Genomic DNA, 15,908 nt, shown 5'->3' on the forward strand with positions numbered 1-15,908 from the left:
GAGATTTGTGCCCGTGTTATTGAAGGATAGATGTCACTCAAACATGTGCTATTATACTGAGGCTAAGAAATAACCAAAATGCAGAGGTAGTTTTTTTTTATATTTCATCAAGCTCCTAAAATACGTAACGTAATTACCAGGAGAGAGCTTCCCCACTCCTTAAACAGCGAACGCCCTTTTTTCCTCCACCCAGACGGCCACACCTGCTGGTGCCGGGGGAGCCAACACCAACACCAAAAAGCGGCGGGCGGAGACGGGAGGGGAGGGGAGCAGCAGCCAGCCGGCGGAAATGGCGGCGGCGCCGCCCAAGGCCTGGAAGGCGGAGTACGCCAAGTCGGGGCGGTCCTCGTGCAAGTCCTGCAAGTCCCCCATTGCCAAGGACGCGCTCCGCCTCGGCAAGATGGTCCAGGCCACCCAGTTCGACGGCTTCATGCCCGTGCGTAACACCGTCTCCCTCCTCCCCACCCCCTTCCTCCCCGCCATTCCCGCCCTCCCCGCCGTGAATCCCTATTCGCTCCGCGGGCGGATCTATCTTTGGCCGACCCCTCACGGCGCCGCGGGGGGTAGGGTTTAGGGGCGGTTTAGTGTTCTTGTTTTTTTCTTCTGGTGGGTCGGGGGCCCCCGATTGGATTGGATTCGGATGAATCCGAATCCGATGGCGGCTTCGTGTGCTGCATGCAGTGAGTCGATCTGACGGGCTCGGTCTTCGTCTGATTTCTGAACCTGACTTGTTCTTGATGGTGATTTGGCGAGTCTGGTCTGAGTCTGACTGACCACCCCCTTTGTAATGCGGAGCCTGTGATGATTGGGACACCCCCTTCGCAATGCGGGAATCGAAATGCGATTCTGTATGCTTCGATTTCAGCACTGGGTGTCCGCCGCTCCGTTATCTGTCGATTTGTGTTAGTATCTTTTTTTGCTCGTACCATTGCTGAAAAGAACTCCTGAAACAGCTATTGGTCTGGCATGTAAAATGCAGGCTTTGAATCTTACGCCTGCGATTGATTTGATATATGTTTCTGTTTATGTTATATGCCTTTCTGCATCACCAGCCGTAGGCTGCTCTAGGTTCATATGCCGCGAGGTAACCATTAACTGTTTAATTGTTAATTTAAAGCGAATAAGTCTATCTGAACTACATAATAATTTGGTACAACATCAGCATGGTGCCCTTTGCCATGTGTCTAGTAAAATCCAGTGCCAGGTTAGATAATAGTTTGGACATCATATTTTTGTGAGATATGTGTGGATATGATTCTGTGCTTGTTTGGACTTCGAACTATTTTATGATACAATGTGATAAATGTAGCTTATAAAGCCATTTCACTTATATACGATTCCCATTAGCATTTTTTAACTGTCAGGCAACTGCAGTTCTCATCTATTCATTACTGGTCTTCATATTACTAGTGGGTTCTTAACTGTTGTGATTCTATAACTGTTTGCTTTGGTTTGGCTCATGTGGACACTCTTAACTGTTTCACTGGGAGAACACTATATTATGTAGGGAAATTAAGGCGACTCTTGGTTATTTCCTGGTTCTAAAAGTCACATTATCTGATCATTTTTTCTAACATGGATAGCTTGCTTAGCATTATGTTTTCCGTATTATTCAGAGGGTTATGGATGGGTACAGTATCTATGTCTCAGTGATGTTCTGATAGACTCTGCTTTTCTGGAATTTTATGTCTAGCATTTGGTTGGTGATTGGTCAGTTTTTCAAGAGGCAGAGGAAAATACGATGCCTTGTGCCAACTTATATCACCAATGCAGTTTTGCTAATTTACACATCTTATTTATAATTTATATTTCCATGTTTTCTCTTTTCCAGATGTGGAACCATGCCAAATGCATCCTCAACAAGAAAAACCAGATAAAATCGTATGTAACTATGTCTCTTACTCATCAACTGGATTTTAGGCTTCAGTATTCAGCCTGTTAGTTTATCCGACTCTTGTATCTGAGTATAAACCATGGAAAATTTAACTCTACCTTAACTTCTGACCAGTGTTGATGATGTCGAAGGAATAGATGCACTTAGGTGGGATGACCAAGAGAAGATAAGAAACTATGCTGCAAATTCCTCGAGTACTTCAACTGCAACTGCAACTGCAACTGCAAGTTCCACAGCTGCTATTTCTGACAAATGTGCTATTGAGGTTGCTCAATCTGCCCGTGCTTCCTGTAGACGGTGCAGTGAAAAGATTGCAAAAGGCACTGTACGTATTCGTTGACCAATTGTTTTCGCACATTTCTTTTTGTTGTGATATAACTTTATTAGTCTCCCGTGAATGCAGGAATTTATACTTACTAGTGCTTGTGTATAAAATGTTTATGGTCCTAAACAGAGTCCTCCTTATGATCAATAATCTTAATGTGTTGTTCTTATTTCTCACTTACTAGTAACTGTATATAGAGACGTGAGTTTCACATTCTTGAATAAATCTTAATGCAATTGCATACAACTGTCACATAATTATAGTACTACCATATTTCTAGTTCTAGTTCTAGTTCTAATCACCTGACACCTATTGGGGGATATGTCGTAGTCTCCCAAACCTAAAATCTTGATTTTTTGAACTCAGAGATTAGAACTGTTCTATATATGGCTTTGAAACACATGAACATGGCACATTGTTTCTCTGTCGAATAAGAACATGGCACATTGTTTTCTGCACCCTATCTGTGACCAAGTCAGACTGCAGATCAGGTTGCAGATAATGCCCAAGCTTTTATTATTCTGCTGTGTTGGAATCTGGAATAACTGTAATATCCTGTAAAGGCAGCAACATGGTATCCTGTTATGTAAAAATTCTCTGCTACTAGCATGCTAGGTCACCTGCAAAATAAGTTCTGAAAAGTAGGAATTGGTAAAGCAAATGATTGTGTTGATTTATATTCTTTTTCGGTACATGGAATTCCTGATTTTGTGCTAGATTGATTGATGAACTTAGCTCACCAAGTATAAAGAGATACTAACATTTAATACCAGTGGTAGGGTAAATTATGCTGTGAAATTATGTTACTTGTCTTGACTCTTAAATTGTGTCTGTAACAGTTTGCTATGTTGATTAGGTTCGTGTTTCATCTAAACTTGACGGTCAAGGTTGGTATCATGTTAGTTGTTTCTTGGAAATGTCCCCAACTGCAAGTGTTGAGAAATTCCCAGGCTGGGAGACCTTGTCGCACGATGATAGAGGAGCTATTATTGATGTTGTTAAGAAAGGTGCTGCCAGCAAACGTAAGCATGGAGATCATAGTTTTTCGTTCCTTTTTTTAACATAACTTGATAATCTGACTTGTTGTATTTGTAATGGTCATCAAGAAGAAACAACTTCGAAGGGCTCCAAGCGCAAGATTGGTGACATTGATATGCGTAACTCCAAAGCTCCGAACTTGGATGGAAGTACATCTGAAGGTGCTGCACGAAGCAAAGGAAAACTTGTTGTACCATGTGAGCCCAATTCTAGTTCTGCTGATCTGCACCAAAAGCTTAAAGAGCAGAGTGACACGCTTTGGAAGTTGAAGGATGAACTCAAAAAGCATGTTTCAACTGCTGAGCTGAGGGATATGCTTGAAGTTAATGAGCAAGATCCATCTGGACCAGAGCGGGATCTATTGGAACGATGGTAATGTTTTTTTGCTATTTTTCTTTTCTTGATGGATTTTCATCTAATCGCAAATTATTTTACTTGTTGTCATGTGCTAAACTCGGTAAGGTCCAGAGACTGGGATAGGGCACTCGCCTCTGGCTGTAACTTGGGCAAGGGGCTAGGTTCATGCCTATGCCATACAAGCGGTTCTTTGTGTTGTTAGAATAAGTTAGAATTATAACTATATGACACTTAGTGCTTGTAGAGGAAGTGGAAACTTGTACAAGCGGATCTTTTTGCTAGTGATGATTTTTGTGCTTGTTTTCTGAATCCCAAATCCTGGTGCTGACCTGCTGGTACCAGGAATCTGATGGGGCTTGTTTTCGAGATATTAGGTGCTATTTTGAAGGAGCTTATGGTCAAATACTATTTAGAGGCAAAGGGGAATAACATTTCTTCTTTAGAATAGGGAAGAAAAACACTTAAACCAAAGTTGGTAGGAAGCAAGATGGCATTTTATTGGTTATTATTCTACTGGTTGGGTCATAGGGTATTTACCAAAGCAGAAGAGTCGAACCTCGCTTGCTTTAGTTGTTTTTTATGTGCTAATAAGCTCTGTCTGCTCCTGGCTGGCTACCTTAATATTTTGAATCATGGCTATCTTAATGCTTGACAAACCATCTCTTTAGATTCCCTGCCTGGTGTACTAATGATTCTAGTTTTCACTCAAATTTGTAATCCGTTCCTATCACGCGTCTTCTTATTTTGTGATTTAGACCAGTAAAATATGAGTCATGTGTCATAAAACTTATACAGTTGGAAACTTTTTCTAATACAAATTGAATGCTGTAATTTTTGTGGCACACAACCCACGTTACATTGGTCAAATTGATGGTCAAACTTGAGGGGGAATTGGATACATTTAACTATAGCAACTATTTTTGAGTGAAATGCAACATGCGGTCAGATGGCCACCCACCTACACCCAACATGATTATATAGCCAAACCAGCACAATCATGTGGCTAACTGTTGATTATGTGTTATAGATGGGGACATCTATTACTTGTCTAATGCTAAGTATTACAACTATTGAACCAATATTATACGTTCTATAAAGCAATTCTAATTGATCAACAAAACTAAGTTCAATAATTATGGGGTTTAATTGACCTCAAAAGCCACATTAAGTTTTCTGGCTTGTACTTTCTTTGTTCCAAATTAATTGAAGTACTAGCTTTGTCCTAAGTCAGACTTCTCCATATTTGACCAAGTTTATAGAAAAATGTGCGTATACCTACAACATCAAATATATGTAGTATGAAAATATATTTTATGACGAATTTAATAAAGTTAATTTGATGTTGTAGATGTTGATATATTTTTCTGTAGACCTGGTCAAACTTAAAGAAGTTAGACTTGGGACAAAGCTAGAACTTCAATTAATTTGGAACGGAGGAAGTAGCTTTTAGTGGAGCTGAAGAGCTCTGAAACAAGGCCTGGTATCCTGCTGAAGTATTGTTGAATTTTGACTACAACGACCTGCCAGCCTGTGGCATTGCTCTTTCTGTCGTACTTCACAGTATTCAGATGCTTCACTTTTTATAATGTCTCATGGTTCTACTTTTTATATAACATTTTTGTTCTCTTGCAGTGCTGATGGGATGCTGTTTGGAGCGTTGGGCACTTGCCCAGTCTGTAATAGCTGCCTATACTATTATGGTGGTCATTATCAGTGCAATGGCCATGTTTCAGAGTGGTCCAAATGTACCTACATGACAACAGAACCTGTACGCATGAAGAAAAAATGGAAAATTCCTGATGAAATAAAGAATGATTATCTTACAAAGGTAGGGCATCTTGGAGCTTCTCAAGCTCAAGTATTTACTTTTCGTGTTAGAGAGCAGCGTCTTGTAGCTAATGTGGGATTCGTCCAAGGACCAAAAGAACCATATATTTAGGTAAATAATTAAGTGCTTCCCAGAGGTAGATATTATTTTTGGAGGGGAAATTATGCATTATTGGGAACATTGTGCTCCATGGTTAGAACTTGTAAGGGCACCCAATGGTTGGACCCTCCCGCCCAACCAACTTTGTCCCGGGCTCATATAGTTCCCAAGCCCAACTTCTGTTTTCTCAGAAAAAAACAAACTAGAAACTCCTGTGATCGAATTAACAGTAGGCACCACTCACTAACAGAAAATAACTGCATCTTAATTTTCTGCAGTTGAAGGTTAATAAACATGTTTGTCTTGCAGTGGTTCAAGTCTCAAAAGGTTAAGAAACCAGAGCGAGTTCTTCCCCCAATGTCACCTCAGAAGTCTGTAGGTCAATCACCTCAGCAGTCTCTCGTCGGTGAAGCATTGGATAAGTTGAGAGTTTGTATAGTAGGACAATCTAAAGATGTAGCTGTAAGTAATCTTCATTAAATTTTTTGTACGTTATATTTTTAGGTTATTTTTCTGTTTTGCTTGCCTTTTTGGTTACATCCTACGTAAAATGTCTATTAGTTTAAAGTAGGTGCAAAATTAATTGCGTGAATCTCTAGTCTTTGTTGAGTTGCATCTATGCAAGTATGCATCCTTGCTGAAGTGGTATGCATCATAATTGCTTCAGTAAATCTGTGTCAAGGGATACTTAGGCTCATTTTGCTGTCACTGAATATGCTATGTATGCTGTGCCTAATTTATAATCTTTTGTGGAAAAGTAGCCTCCAAAATAGGCAGAGGCTGGTTAGCCAAAAGATTAAATGGGCATAAGTAACAGAGCCTTACTATATTGTATCAGAGAATCAGTTTATGCACACACTGCATGGTTTGTCTACGAAAAAACTGAAAACGTGGAAAGTACTACCTCTGATCCAAAATGTAAGTCCTTTAAGCATTTTTACCGATGAAGCATTTCTAGATTTTACTATCTAGAGAAGAACTACTAGCATTCAAAACATCAGATCAGTTTTACTAGATTTATCATGAAATATACCTTTATAGTTCATGATTATTTTTATTTGAGGCACACATCTGCACAGAAATTGATCTTCAATGTATCATTGAAGAACGTGTCAGTGTCCTAAAAGGCTTACATTTTGGATTGGAGGGAGTACTCATTACTCAACTGACCTCTGGCATTTTGAAGTAGTTTTCTGATAGTTTTTGAGCTGTTAGTTCTCTTGAATGCACTAATGTCTTGAAAGACACAGATAGCTGTGTGTCAATTGTTTCTTTATGTTTCTCAACAATTTCTCCAATTTACATTTTATTTGATATTCGTCGGAATATGGAGAGTTAGCTTGTTAGACCATCTCTAATCCTGCATCGATTCAAAGAGAAAAAAAGGCAAGGCTTTGAATCTATGAGCCTTTTCCTCCAATGTATATAGCTTCGATGGCTGGGGACTCACCTTATTAATAAAGAGAAGGAATAAATTGATGCCTGCTTTGTGTTCTTCCTTGGATTTGCTGCAACATTTGCTGCAACTTCAAGCATCAGTCCCTTTGCATCGCTTTCTGCAGTGTATCGATCCAGCTCTATACTTCCTCCAAATCACTTTTCTGCAACACTGGTCTTAGAATGTAACATGAGCAAAAGGAGCGAGGTGTTGAATTCATGTAAAATCATTTCTTGTCAGATTCTAGGGTCGAATTGCCTCATGTGATCTGGCTCCTTTATTTCATATCAGATGGATACTATAGGCTGTATATCTAGTTGCATGTGACACCCAGTTTTTTTTTATTTGTTGTAATTAGGATTATTGCTTGTTTCAAATGCTCTTTACAAGTTTTATATTTATTTAACGAGCTGAACTCTTGTAGGATGAGTGGAAGCAGAAGCTTAAACTTGCTGGTGCCCACTTCAGTCCCAGGGTTACCAAAGGTTTTTCTTTGCATATATGAACTTCTTTTACAATTGGATTTGTACAGCATTGGAACATAGATTTCCTTGTGCTACATATATGGATAACTGAGGTAATTGTTTTATGGAGTAGGGATAAAGGGAAGAGGCTATCTTATGGCTATTCTTATGTCAATATGGCCGGTTGGCTATACCACCCTTAGATCCAACTATCCAACATCACTTCATGCTTTGAGATTCTTATATTTTCACCATCTTCACTGTAGCACACCCTCATGTCACACCATAATAAAGACACTTCTGTAGTGAGGCCTCAGTTTGACTACCACTTAATTGATAGTTCATATTCAGTCCCTAGCATGCACAGATTAGTTTATCACAGAGTGCAATGCTGCATTGTGCAGAGAAATAAAATATGCGACCCTCAGCATGAGTCCATGGTCTGGGTTCGACTACCACTTAATCTTCAGTTTATTTTCAATATCTGGTAGTGCATAATACGAGCTGAGTACAGATTGGCTCATCACGGAGGGTGCAATGCTGTATTTTGTATAGACATAAAATACGTGAACCTCAAAGCACGAAGTTATTGCACTATGCTTATGTTTACCTGCATTGCAGATATTAATTGTGTAGTTTCATGTGGCGGGCTTGATAATGAGAGTGCTGAAGTCAGGAAAGCTAGGTCTCACATTTTACCCTATCCATTGTTTTTCAATCATAATTTGGCATGTTCTTTTTGCTCTAATGCTGAGGTTGGAATATCATGTTATATATATGAATTTGTTTGCAGGAGGCAGAAGATACCAATCGTCAGAGAAGATTACCTTGGAGAATGCATTAGAAAAAACAGGGTGCTTCCATTTGATTTATACAAAGTAGCGACTATGTTGGAGGAGTCATCAAAAGGTAGCACGGTCACTGTTAAAGTTAAGGGCCGAAGTGCTGTTCATGAGGCTTCCGGTCTGCAAGATACGGGCCATATTCTGGAAAATGGCAAAAGCATTTACAATACAACCTTAAACATTTCTGACATGACACAAGGTGTTAACAGGCAAGGTTTTTGCTCATAATATTTTTTTGAGGGTTTGCTCATAATATTTTGTTGCAAATTCGTGACATACATTTTGAGTTAGGGTGATTGCGAATAGTGCCTACTGGTTAGGGCACTTTTAGACTTATAATAAATCCCGCAACAAGTTTTTTCTCTCATTTACCCCCTACAAGCTTTCCATTCCAAATATCCTCTTTCGACTGCAGTATCCTTCAATTTTAATGAGTTCCACCTGAACTTTAGTGGTTAGGAGAAATATACAATAACCGTGAAGCAACTATCTTATTTGTGTATGTATCCAGGCTATAGGAATTGGAGGTAGTTAATCTATAATGGGTAATAAATCTGAGTTACTATTCACATTTTATTTTTGTTGTGGTTCCTTGAATTCAATTTGAGTTTATCTAAAACTTAGAGGATGGTTTAATACTTTGTACTCCAGACTTTCTTCTCATCCACACAAGGTTTATCATACAGGGGCATTTTAGAATGACTGACTAACTAGCCTGAACAGGCTCAAAATCATACCAAAGGGTTGAGGATAATTTCGTCAATGCCTCACAATGGTACGACAGTTGCATGTGATTTGTAGTCTAGGGAACATCACCTCAGATTACCAGGTCGATTTTGACATGATTTACCCCAGTCCCCCTTGTGTGGGTTATATCCCTACTCCTGCCTCGACTAGTAGTATTATATGGAAAAAGTGCACAGTGTTGGTTACAAAAGGGGGATCTGCCGAGTTGGTAGGCAACTCGCCGAGCTACGATAATCAATCTGGGCAATATGCGCCATAATCACTACTATCACTAGGGTTTCTATGGATCTAGATTGCTTGATCCCTTTCTGGGGTCCTCGGCACCTTTATATAGCTCCTGGATGGCGGTAATCTTCCTTCTCCTTTATATAGCCTCTTTTGTACACGCGTAAGGAGTTTGGATCGGATACAAGTAGAACTTGTGACCTCTTCCTACGAAAGGTTTCCTTATCTTCCACCTGTAATATACACCCTCTAGGTTAGTGGTCCTTTACATCGGCTTCCAAGTCCCATATACACCAAGGCCTGTATGGCCCGCTTGTACAGTTTGCACGGCACTGGGATACGGTAAGCTGGCTTACCATCGCCAAAGGGTAGGGTAATAACTAGCTAAACAAAGAAACCATAGCAGAATGGCAGGAGGTTGGGTGCTACCACCTCGGTCATCTTTCTTGTATGAGCTCAGTTCTTGTTAACATTGTCACCATGGAACTTTTATTGATCACCATCATAAATGTCGTCTCATTGCTTTTGCCATCACAGTTGGCATTGATGTCAGTGTCACGTCTCTATCCATCATAAATGTCGTTTCAGTGGAGGGGTTACTTGATCAACTTGCCCCATCTTTGTTTTGATTTTTCTAATAAAACTGTAAGAAAAAGGGAAATTTGGCTGCTCTATCCATGTAGAAATTCCCCATTCGAATCTACTAAATTAAGTACATGATTGTAATCATGTATATTGATACTTTCCAGAATCAAAAAATATATGCGCAAGTTTACCTTGATTATGGTTCCCTGTTCCTGTCGGAGATTGGTCTCCAGGAACATAAACACTATTACATCGGGAATAATTAATTCTGCTGTTGCTACATTACATAGGTTATTGCTTGCCTTACTTCATCTCTTACAAATTGCTTTTTTGTTTCTGAAGCTACTATATACTTCAGATCATCGAAGAGGATGATGGGAGTGAATGCTATGTATTTCGAAAGTGGGGACGAGTTGGCAGTGAAAAGATTGGTGGAAAGAAACTGGAGGAGATGTCAAAAACTGACGCAATACGTGAATTTAAAAGATTATTTCTGGAAAAGACTGGAAACCCCTGGGAAGCATGGGAACAAAAAACAAATTTTCAGAAGCAGCCTGGGAGATTTTATCCACTTGACATTGTATGTTGTTGGAAAAAAAAGTTTGTTCACATAGTTTTGTTTCTCCTTTTTGTGGATTTGAACTGATGATGTGATATACATTATTGTAGGATTACGGAGCAAGGGAAGCACCAAAACGGAAAGACATGAGCAAAATGAAAAGTTCACTTGCACCTCAGGTGCTGGAACTCATGATGATGCTTTTCAATGTTGAAACATATAGGTGTGCCTCAACTTTCTTGTTCAAGGAATTGCTTCCATCCATGTCTTGTTATTATTGAAGTCATTATTCACGTTATTCTGTTCCAGGGCTGCTATGATGGAATTTGAAATCAATATGGCAGAAATGCCCCTTGGGAAATTAAGCAAGGAAAATATCCAGAAAGGTCTATCTTGATCATGAGGAAGCCATTTTTTCTTGTTATCATATTACTGTTATTATGGTTCGAAGATTCTTATCTGCATTGCGTGCAGGATTTGAAGCATTAACTGAGATACAGAATCTACTGGATGACACTGGCAATCAAGAACTAGCTCTTAGAGAGAGCTTGATTGTTGCTGCAAGCAATCGTTTCTTCACTCTTATTCCTTCTGTTCATCCACATATTATACGTGATAAGGATGACTTGACAATGAAAGTATGTGCCTGTTGCCTTGCATTGTATTCCTGTCAGTTGTCCAAGTATCCTATCCCTATTCGCACTTCCTAATTCATGCCAACTTATTCATATGTGGTGGATGTACGAATGTTCAAATTTGCAAAGAATTATCCTATTATAGTGACGTGCAAGTAGGGTTCATTGCTATGTAGCTGGAGAATGAGACATTTGCCTTAACGCTTAGATGAAATCAAAAGAAGAAAAACATGTTCTTTTTAAATCCTATTCTAACAGAGCCACAAATGAAACAAACTCCTATAGGTGAAAACAAAACTGATCATGGTGCTGCTAGTCATGGTGCAAATTCTCAACGCCTCGCACATTTTGCAAGGATTTATGAGATGTTATAATGCAATACAGACAATTATTTTTATTCTTCACATGTTTCTTGTCATTTGATTATCTTGATTCTTGAGTTTCTTCTCATGTACCTGTTTTCTTTGATTATATGACCTGAGTTATGTTATACCTAGCTGATTTGTAGCTTTTGCACAGGCGAAAATGCTTGAAGCTCTTCAGGATATTGAAATTGCTTCTAAACTAGTTGGTTTTGATGGTGACAATGATGAATCTCTTGATGATAAGTACAAAAAACTTCATTGTGACATCACCCCGCTAGCTCATGATAGTGAAGATTACAAGCTGGTCGAGAAATATCTTCTCAACACACATGCTCCTACTCACAAGGTATGCAATTTCTTGTGTATAAAATAATACTTTGTTTCTGTGTAGGTAGAATACAGAAGACTACCGTCTCTTCTCTTCTGTATACATACATGCTGACATGTGCTTTATTTTGCTTTGAAGGACTGGTCATTGGAATTAGAGGAAGTTTATGTGCTTGATCGAGATGGGGAAGGCAGCAAGTACTCAAGATATAAAAATAATCTCCATAACAAGATGCTATTATGGCATGGTAAGTAGTTATTTTGAACTACACAAAGCATATAGTTTGCGGCAATATTTTGAAGGTATTTAAGTTGGAAGCTTCTGCCAATGCTGCTTTTCTGCTCTTAGAGTTGGATGGCTAAATCTGGGTTGGATTAACAAATAGTTTCCAGGCAATCAATGATTCTAAATGCTTTCCCTTATTATTTTGAGCACTTGTATGATTGCATTATGTTAGGTTACAGGTGTTTAATTACTTTGCTTGTCTTTACAGAATTATTTTTTCTTTCCTGCCATCTCATGGCCGTAAAACTCAATTTTTGTAGGTTCAAGGCTGACGAATTTTATTGGAATTCTTAGTCAAGGACTAAGGATAGCACCTCCTGAGGCTCCTGTGACAGGCTATATGGTTTGCTCTTTATTCACTTTATACATTTTATATGCTGTAACTCTGCTAAACTATATGTTGAATTTAATAACATGTTGTTTCTTTCACTTGTTGAAAGTTTGGCAAAGGCCTCTACTTCGCAGATTTAGTAAGCAAGAGTGCACAGTATTGTTATGTGGATAGAAAAAATCCGACTGGCTTGATGCTTCTTTCTGAGGTTGCTCTAGGAGACATGCATGAACTGAAAAAGGCCACGGTGAGATACAAAATATCTTGGTATTCAAAGGGCAAATTTAATTGCGCATGCTGACTTTTGTCCTTACACCAGAAGTAACCATGTGTGATTTGATGCTGTGTCAGCTATTTTTCTAGATTCTTGTAATCTAACTTTCTGAATATGTTTTTGTTACGATGTTCATTGCTTATCAAAATTTCAGCAAAAAGAAAGAAACTCAATGAGATAGCAACTAGGCCGGCATTGTTCCCCAATGCATTGCACTATTGCTCAACATAAAAGCTTCAGTTTTTTGCATGTTTATTCTGATTTAGCATCTGTACTTGGTACTTATTGTGCAGCCAATGGACAAACCTCCAAGAGGAAAGCATTCGACCAAGGGCTTAGGAAAAACTGTGCCGCTAGAGTCGGAGTTTGTGAAATGGAGGGATGATGTCGTCGTGCCTTGTGGCAAGCCAGTGCCAGCATCTATCAGGGCATCTGAGCTTCTGTACAACGAGTATATAGTCTACAACACAGCCCAGGTTTGTTGAGCCTACTTGTTCTTATGCTACCGCAGTTACAGGAGTTTGCTGCTCATCTTGAATGAAACCTTCTTCTCCTTTGGCAGGTGAAGATGCAGTTCTTGTTGAAGGTCAAATTCCGTCACAAGCGTTGATTGGGAACCTAGGAGAGTAGAGTTGGACCGTTAGTTGAAGAATGTTCTTTGGTGTCAGTACTCAGTAGCTAGTCTTCACTGTTGCATATGCAATGGCATCGGTGAATTATTCTGTAGCTTAAGGTAGGTTGTGCGGCTCTCGTGTTTGATCCGTTTTGGGAATATGGCATGGGCATCGGGTGTGAGTGGCGCGAGTAACCCCCCGCATTGTTGTCGCCTGTTGATGATGGATGCTCAATCTTTAGGAACTGCTGCTTTTCCTGACGTTTGCTTTGCACATGTCAACTATTGCCGTTCCGCATTATGCTTTGCACGTACTCATATTTGAATTTAAATCGATGCTGTACTATTAGAGGAAGAGTGCAGCTTTACTGCAGAGTCTTGGTTGCCTAATCATCGGCGGTCTAGAGCGCAGCTTTCTTTCAGAGTCTTGGTTGTCTGATCATCAACGGTCTAGAATGCAGCTTACCGGTCTGCTCACCCTCGGTGTGAGTCTGTCTGAGGGCCCTCGAGTCTAAAATTCAGGCAAGAATTTTCCTCTCTGAACCAAATAAAGATGCTCCCAAGTCTGGAATGTTGCAACATGGTTGGGCCATGGAGTTAACACTGCTCCCTTGTTCCCCTCCTCATATTTCATCATGGCCATATGGGTTTGCAAGATACACTCATATTTGGATTAAATTTTGAGCATACATTTAACCACCAAAATATAAGTTATATTCCACAAAGTATAATGGTGGATTCGTATTCAAAAGAACTTTCCATTGGTATACTTGTGCGTTACATATAACTCATGTTTTACTAGTCAAGTTGATGGTCAGTTTGACCCAAAATTTACGTCGTGTAAAATTATATGTGAAAGGTTGAAAGTTGATCACCTCAAGCATAGATTGTTTATTCTTTTCCCTAAACCTCGCTCATTTCATCTCCACCTCCATGTAAGTAGGAGCACATGCTTCTTGATCTCCCCTACGACTTTGTTCACATCGCATCATTTAGCACATACGCACATGCTTCTTGATGAATGTAGCAAAGGGACTTTGGTCGCCATCCTCCCCATGCAACGCCTTGCCTAAGCATCTTTGAGTTCTGTACGGAGGTTGTTCAACTGTTGCCCTGGAGAAGATGAATGCTTTCTTGGCCGGGGCATGCATTGTGATTAATTAATCTCCTCAGGCGTTCCAGATTGAGCATCTGCATGTGCGGCTTGGATGTGGACAACGGCCTGAATGAGGATTAGAGAGAACAACATCGCCACCACATCTACGTTGCAGCTCATCGAGGAGTATCTCAGTTTTTTTGTCTCAAAGTCAACCCCTTCACTTTGATTTTCTAAAGCCCTGCTTGCACAACTTAAATTTCCAATGCATCCCATTTCTAAAAAATGTCCCTGTTCAGTTGCTTTACTGGCACCGTATCGGTAATTTTCTCTCTCTCCGTAGACTTGTTCATATTGTATGGAGTTGTCACACATCTACTGTAGTTTCGAGCATTGCTTATGCTACACGAGGGAACTAGTTATTTATAGATATGATGGAACATGCAAGTGAGACTTCAATTGCTTCACCAAATTTTACATGTTTGCCTTTTTATTTTCGTTCTTCAAGTGTAGCCATAGTTGTTGGTGAATTAGTACCTCTAAGGCTCATCCAATATATGCAGCTTTGACATGCCACAAGTTGGGATCCATCTTGGTTATGAAAATAGGGTCCATGTGTCTACAAACAAAACTATGATGTCCCCAATCGCTTCTCTCTCCATTGCCTGCCCACAAAATCCTTTTTCTCCTGCAGAAGCTCTTTTTTTTTTCCTATCAAGATATTCCTCTACACCGTCGGTGCTCTTACACCGTTACATACCAGCAACCTAGCCTGGATGATATTTGCTAAAAGGAAAATAAATAAATAACCTGTGTGATTAAACTAACTGCCACATACTTCTCGGGCCTTATTTGTTTTCTCCCCAGAACGCCCACAAACAAATAGATGTTGCACCAAACACATGCATATAAATCAACAAAATATTTGAATCCTAACGATCTGAAATATCAATTTATTATTGATACTAATCATCATAGACACAAAAACGGTTCGCTCGGTTTGATTATGAATCTTTGCATATTCGATTTAATCATTCACGACCGTATGTAGAACAAGGCATGTCTATGCAAGGCTTGTGAGATGCGCTCAACTATACTATCAGGTGGGGGTGAACAATGTTTTCTTGCTTTCTAACCACGTTTATCCTTATCTTCCGACCTTATTAAAAGAAAGTTTCAGCCCTACATTTTTCATTACTATCAAAGTTCTTGCATCAAATACAAAAACACAACACCTACCACACTTTCGGGTATAGCGCAACTAGCATAACCTCACCAGGCCCCAACAAAGGACACATGTGTACTACTACCACCACCACCACCACCACTACTACATAATTAAAAAAAAACTACAACTACCAAATAACTTCTCTTAGTACAATGAAATAACTACTAGGATCTTCTGTTCAAGGACTCCAGAGTAGAAGACCACATGTTGCCGTGCTTTGTAAACAGAGTCCTTTTTCCTCGAGCAACTTAGAAGTCCTTCCTTGCAATCCGATCAGATAGCTTTGTCCCACGCTTGATTATATTTCACTTCGCCTTCTTTATGCGTAACACCCTAGCATGTAGACATT

General features: G+C 39.6%; 1 protein-coding gene across 2 annotated transcripts; it reads left to right on the forward strand.

The window, feature by feature from the left end:
* The first annotated feature begins 263 nt into the window (after positions 1 to 263).
* Positions 264 to 13,536, forward strand: LOC119360242 (poly [ADP-ribose] polymerase 1-like). Of its 2 annotated transcripts, none has more exons than XM_037625967.1 (20): positions 264 to 436; positions 1,832 to 1,881; positions 2,009 to 2,219; positions 3,076 to 3,241; positions 3,326 to 3,629; positions 5,247 to 5,442; positions 5,851 to 6,003; positions 7,404 to 7,464; positions 8,065 to 8,128; positions 8,237 to 8,497; positions 10,188 to 10,425; positions 10,515 to 10,627; positions 10,714 to 10,790; positions 10,879 to 11,042; positions 11,559 to 11,750; positions 11,871 to 11,979; positions 12,278 to 12,360; positions 12,458 to 12,595; positions 12,916 to 13,098; positions 13,185 to 13,536. In XM_037625967.1, exons 1-20 carry the CDS (start codon positions 290 to 292, stop codon positions 13,230 to 13,232), a joined length of 2,958 nt encoding a protein of 985 aa, XP_037481864.1. In that variant the 5' UTR covers positions 264 to 289; the 3' UTR covers positions 13,233 to 13,536. The 2 variants fall into 2 exon arrangements, with proteins under 2 accessions (XP_037481864.1, XP_037481867.1); XM_037625970.1 differs by having other exon boundaries at positions 3,329 to 3,629.
* The last annotated feature ends 2,372 nt before the right edge of the window (positions 13,537 to 15,908 follow it).

Source organism: Triticum dicoccoides, chromosome 1A, assembly GCF_002162155.2.
Source record: "Triticum dicoccoides isolate Atlit2015 ecotype Zavitan chromosome 1A, WEW_v2.0, whole genome shotgun sequence".
Lineage (NCBI taxonomy): Eukaryota > Viridiplantae > Streptophyta > Magnoliopsida > Poales > Poaceae > Triticum > Triticum dicoccoides.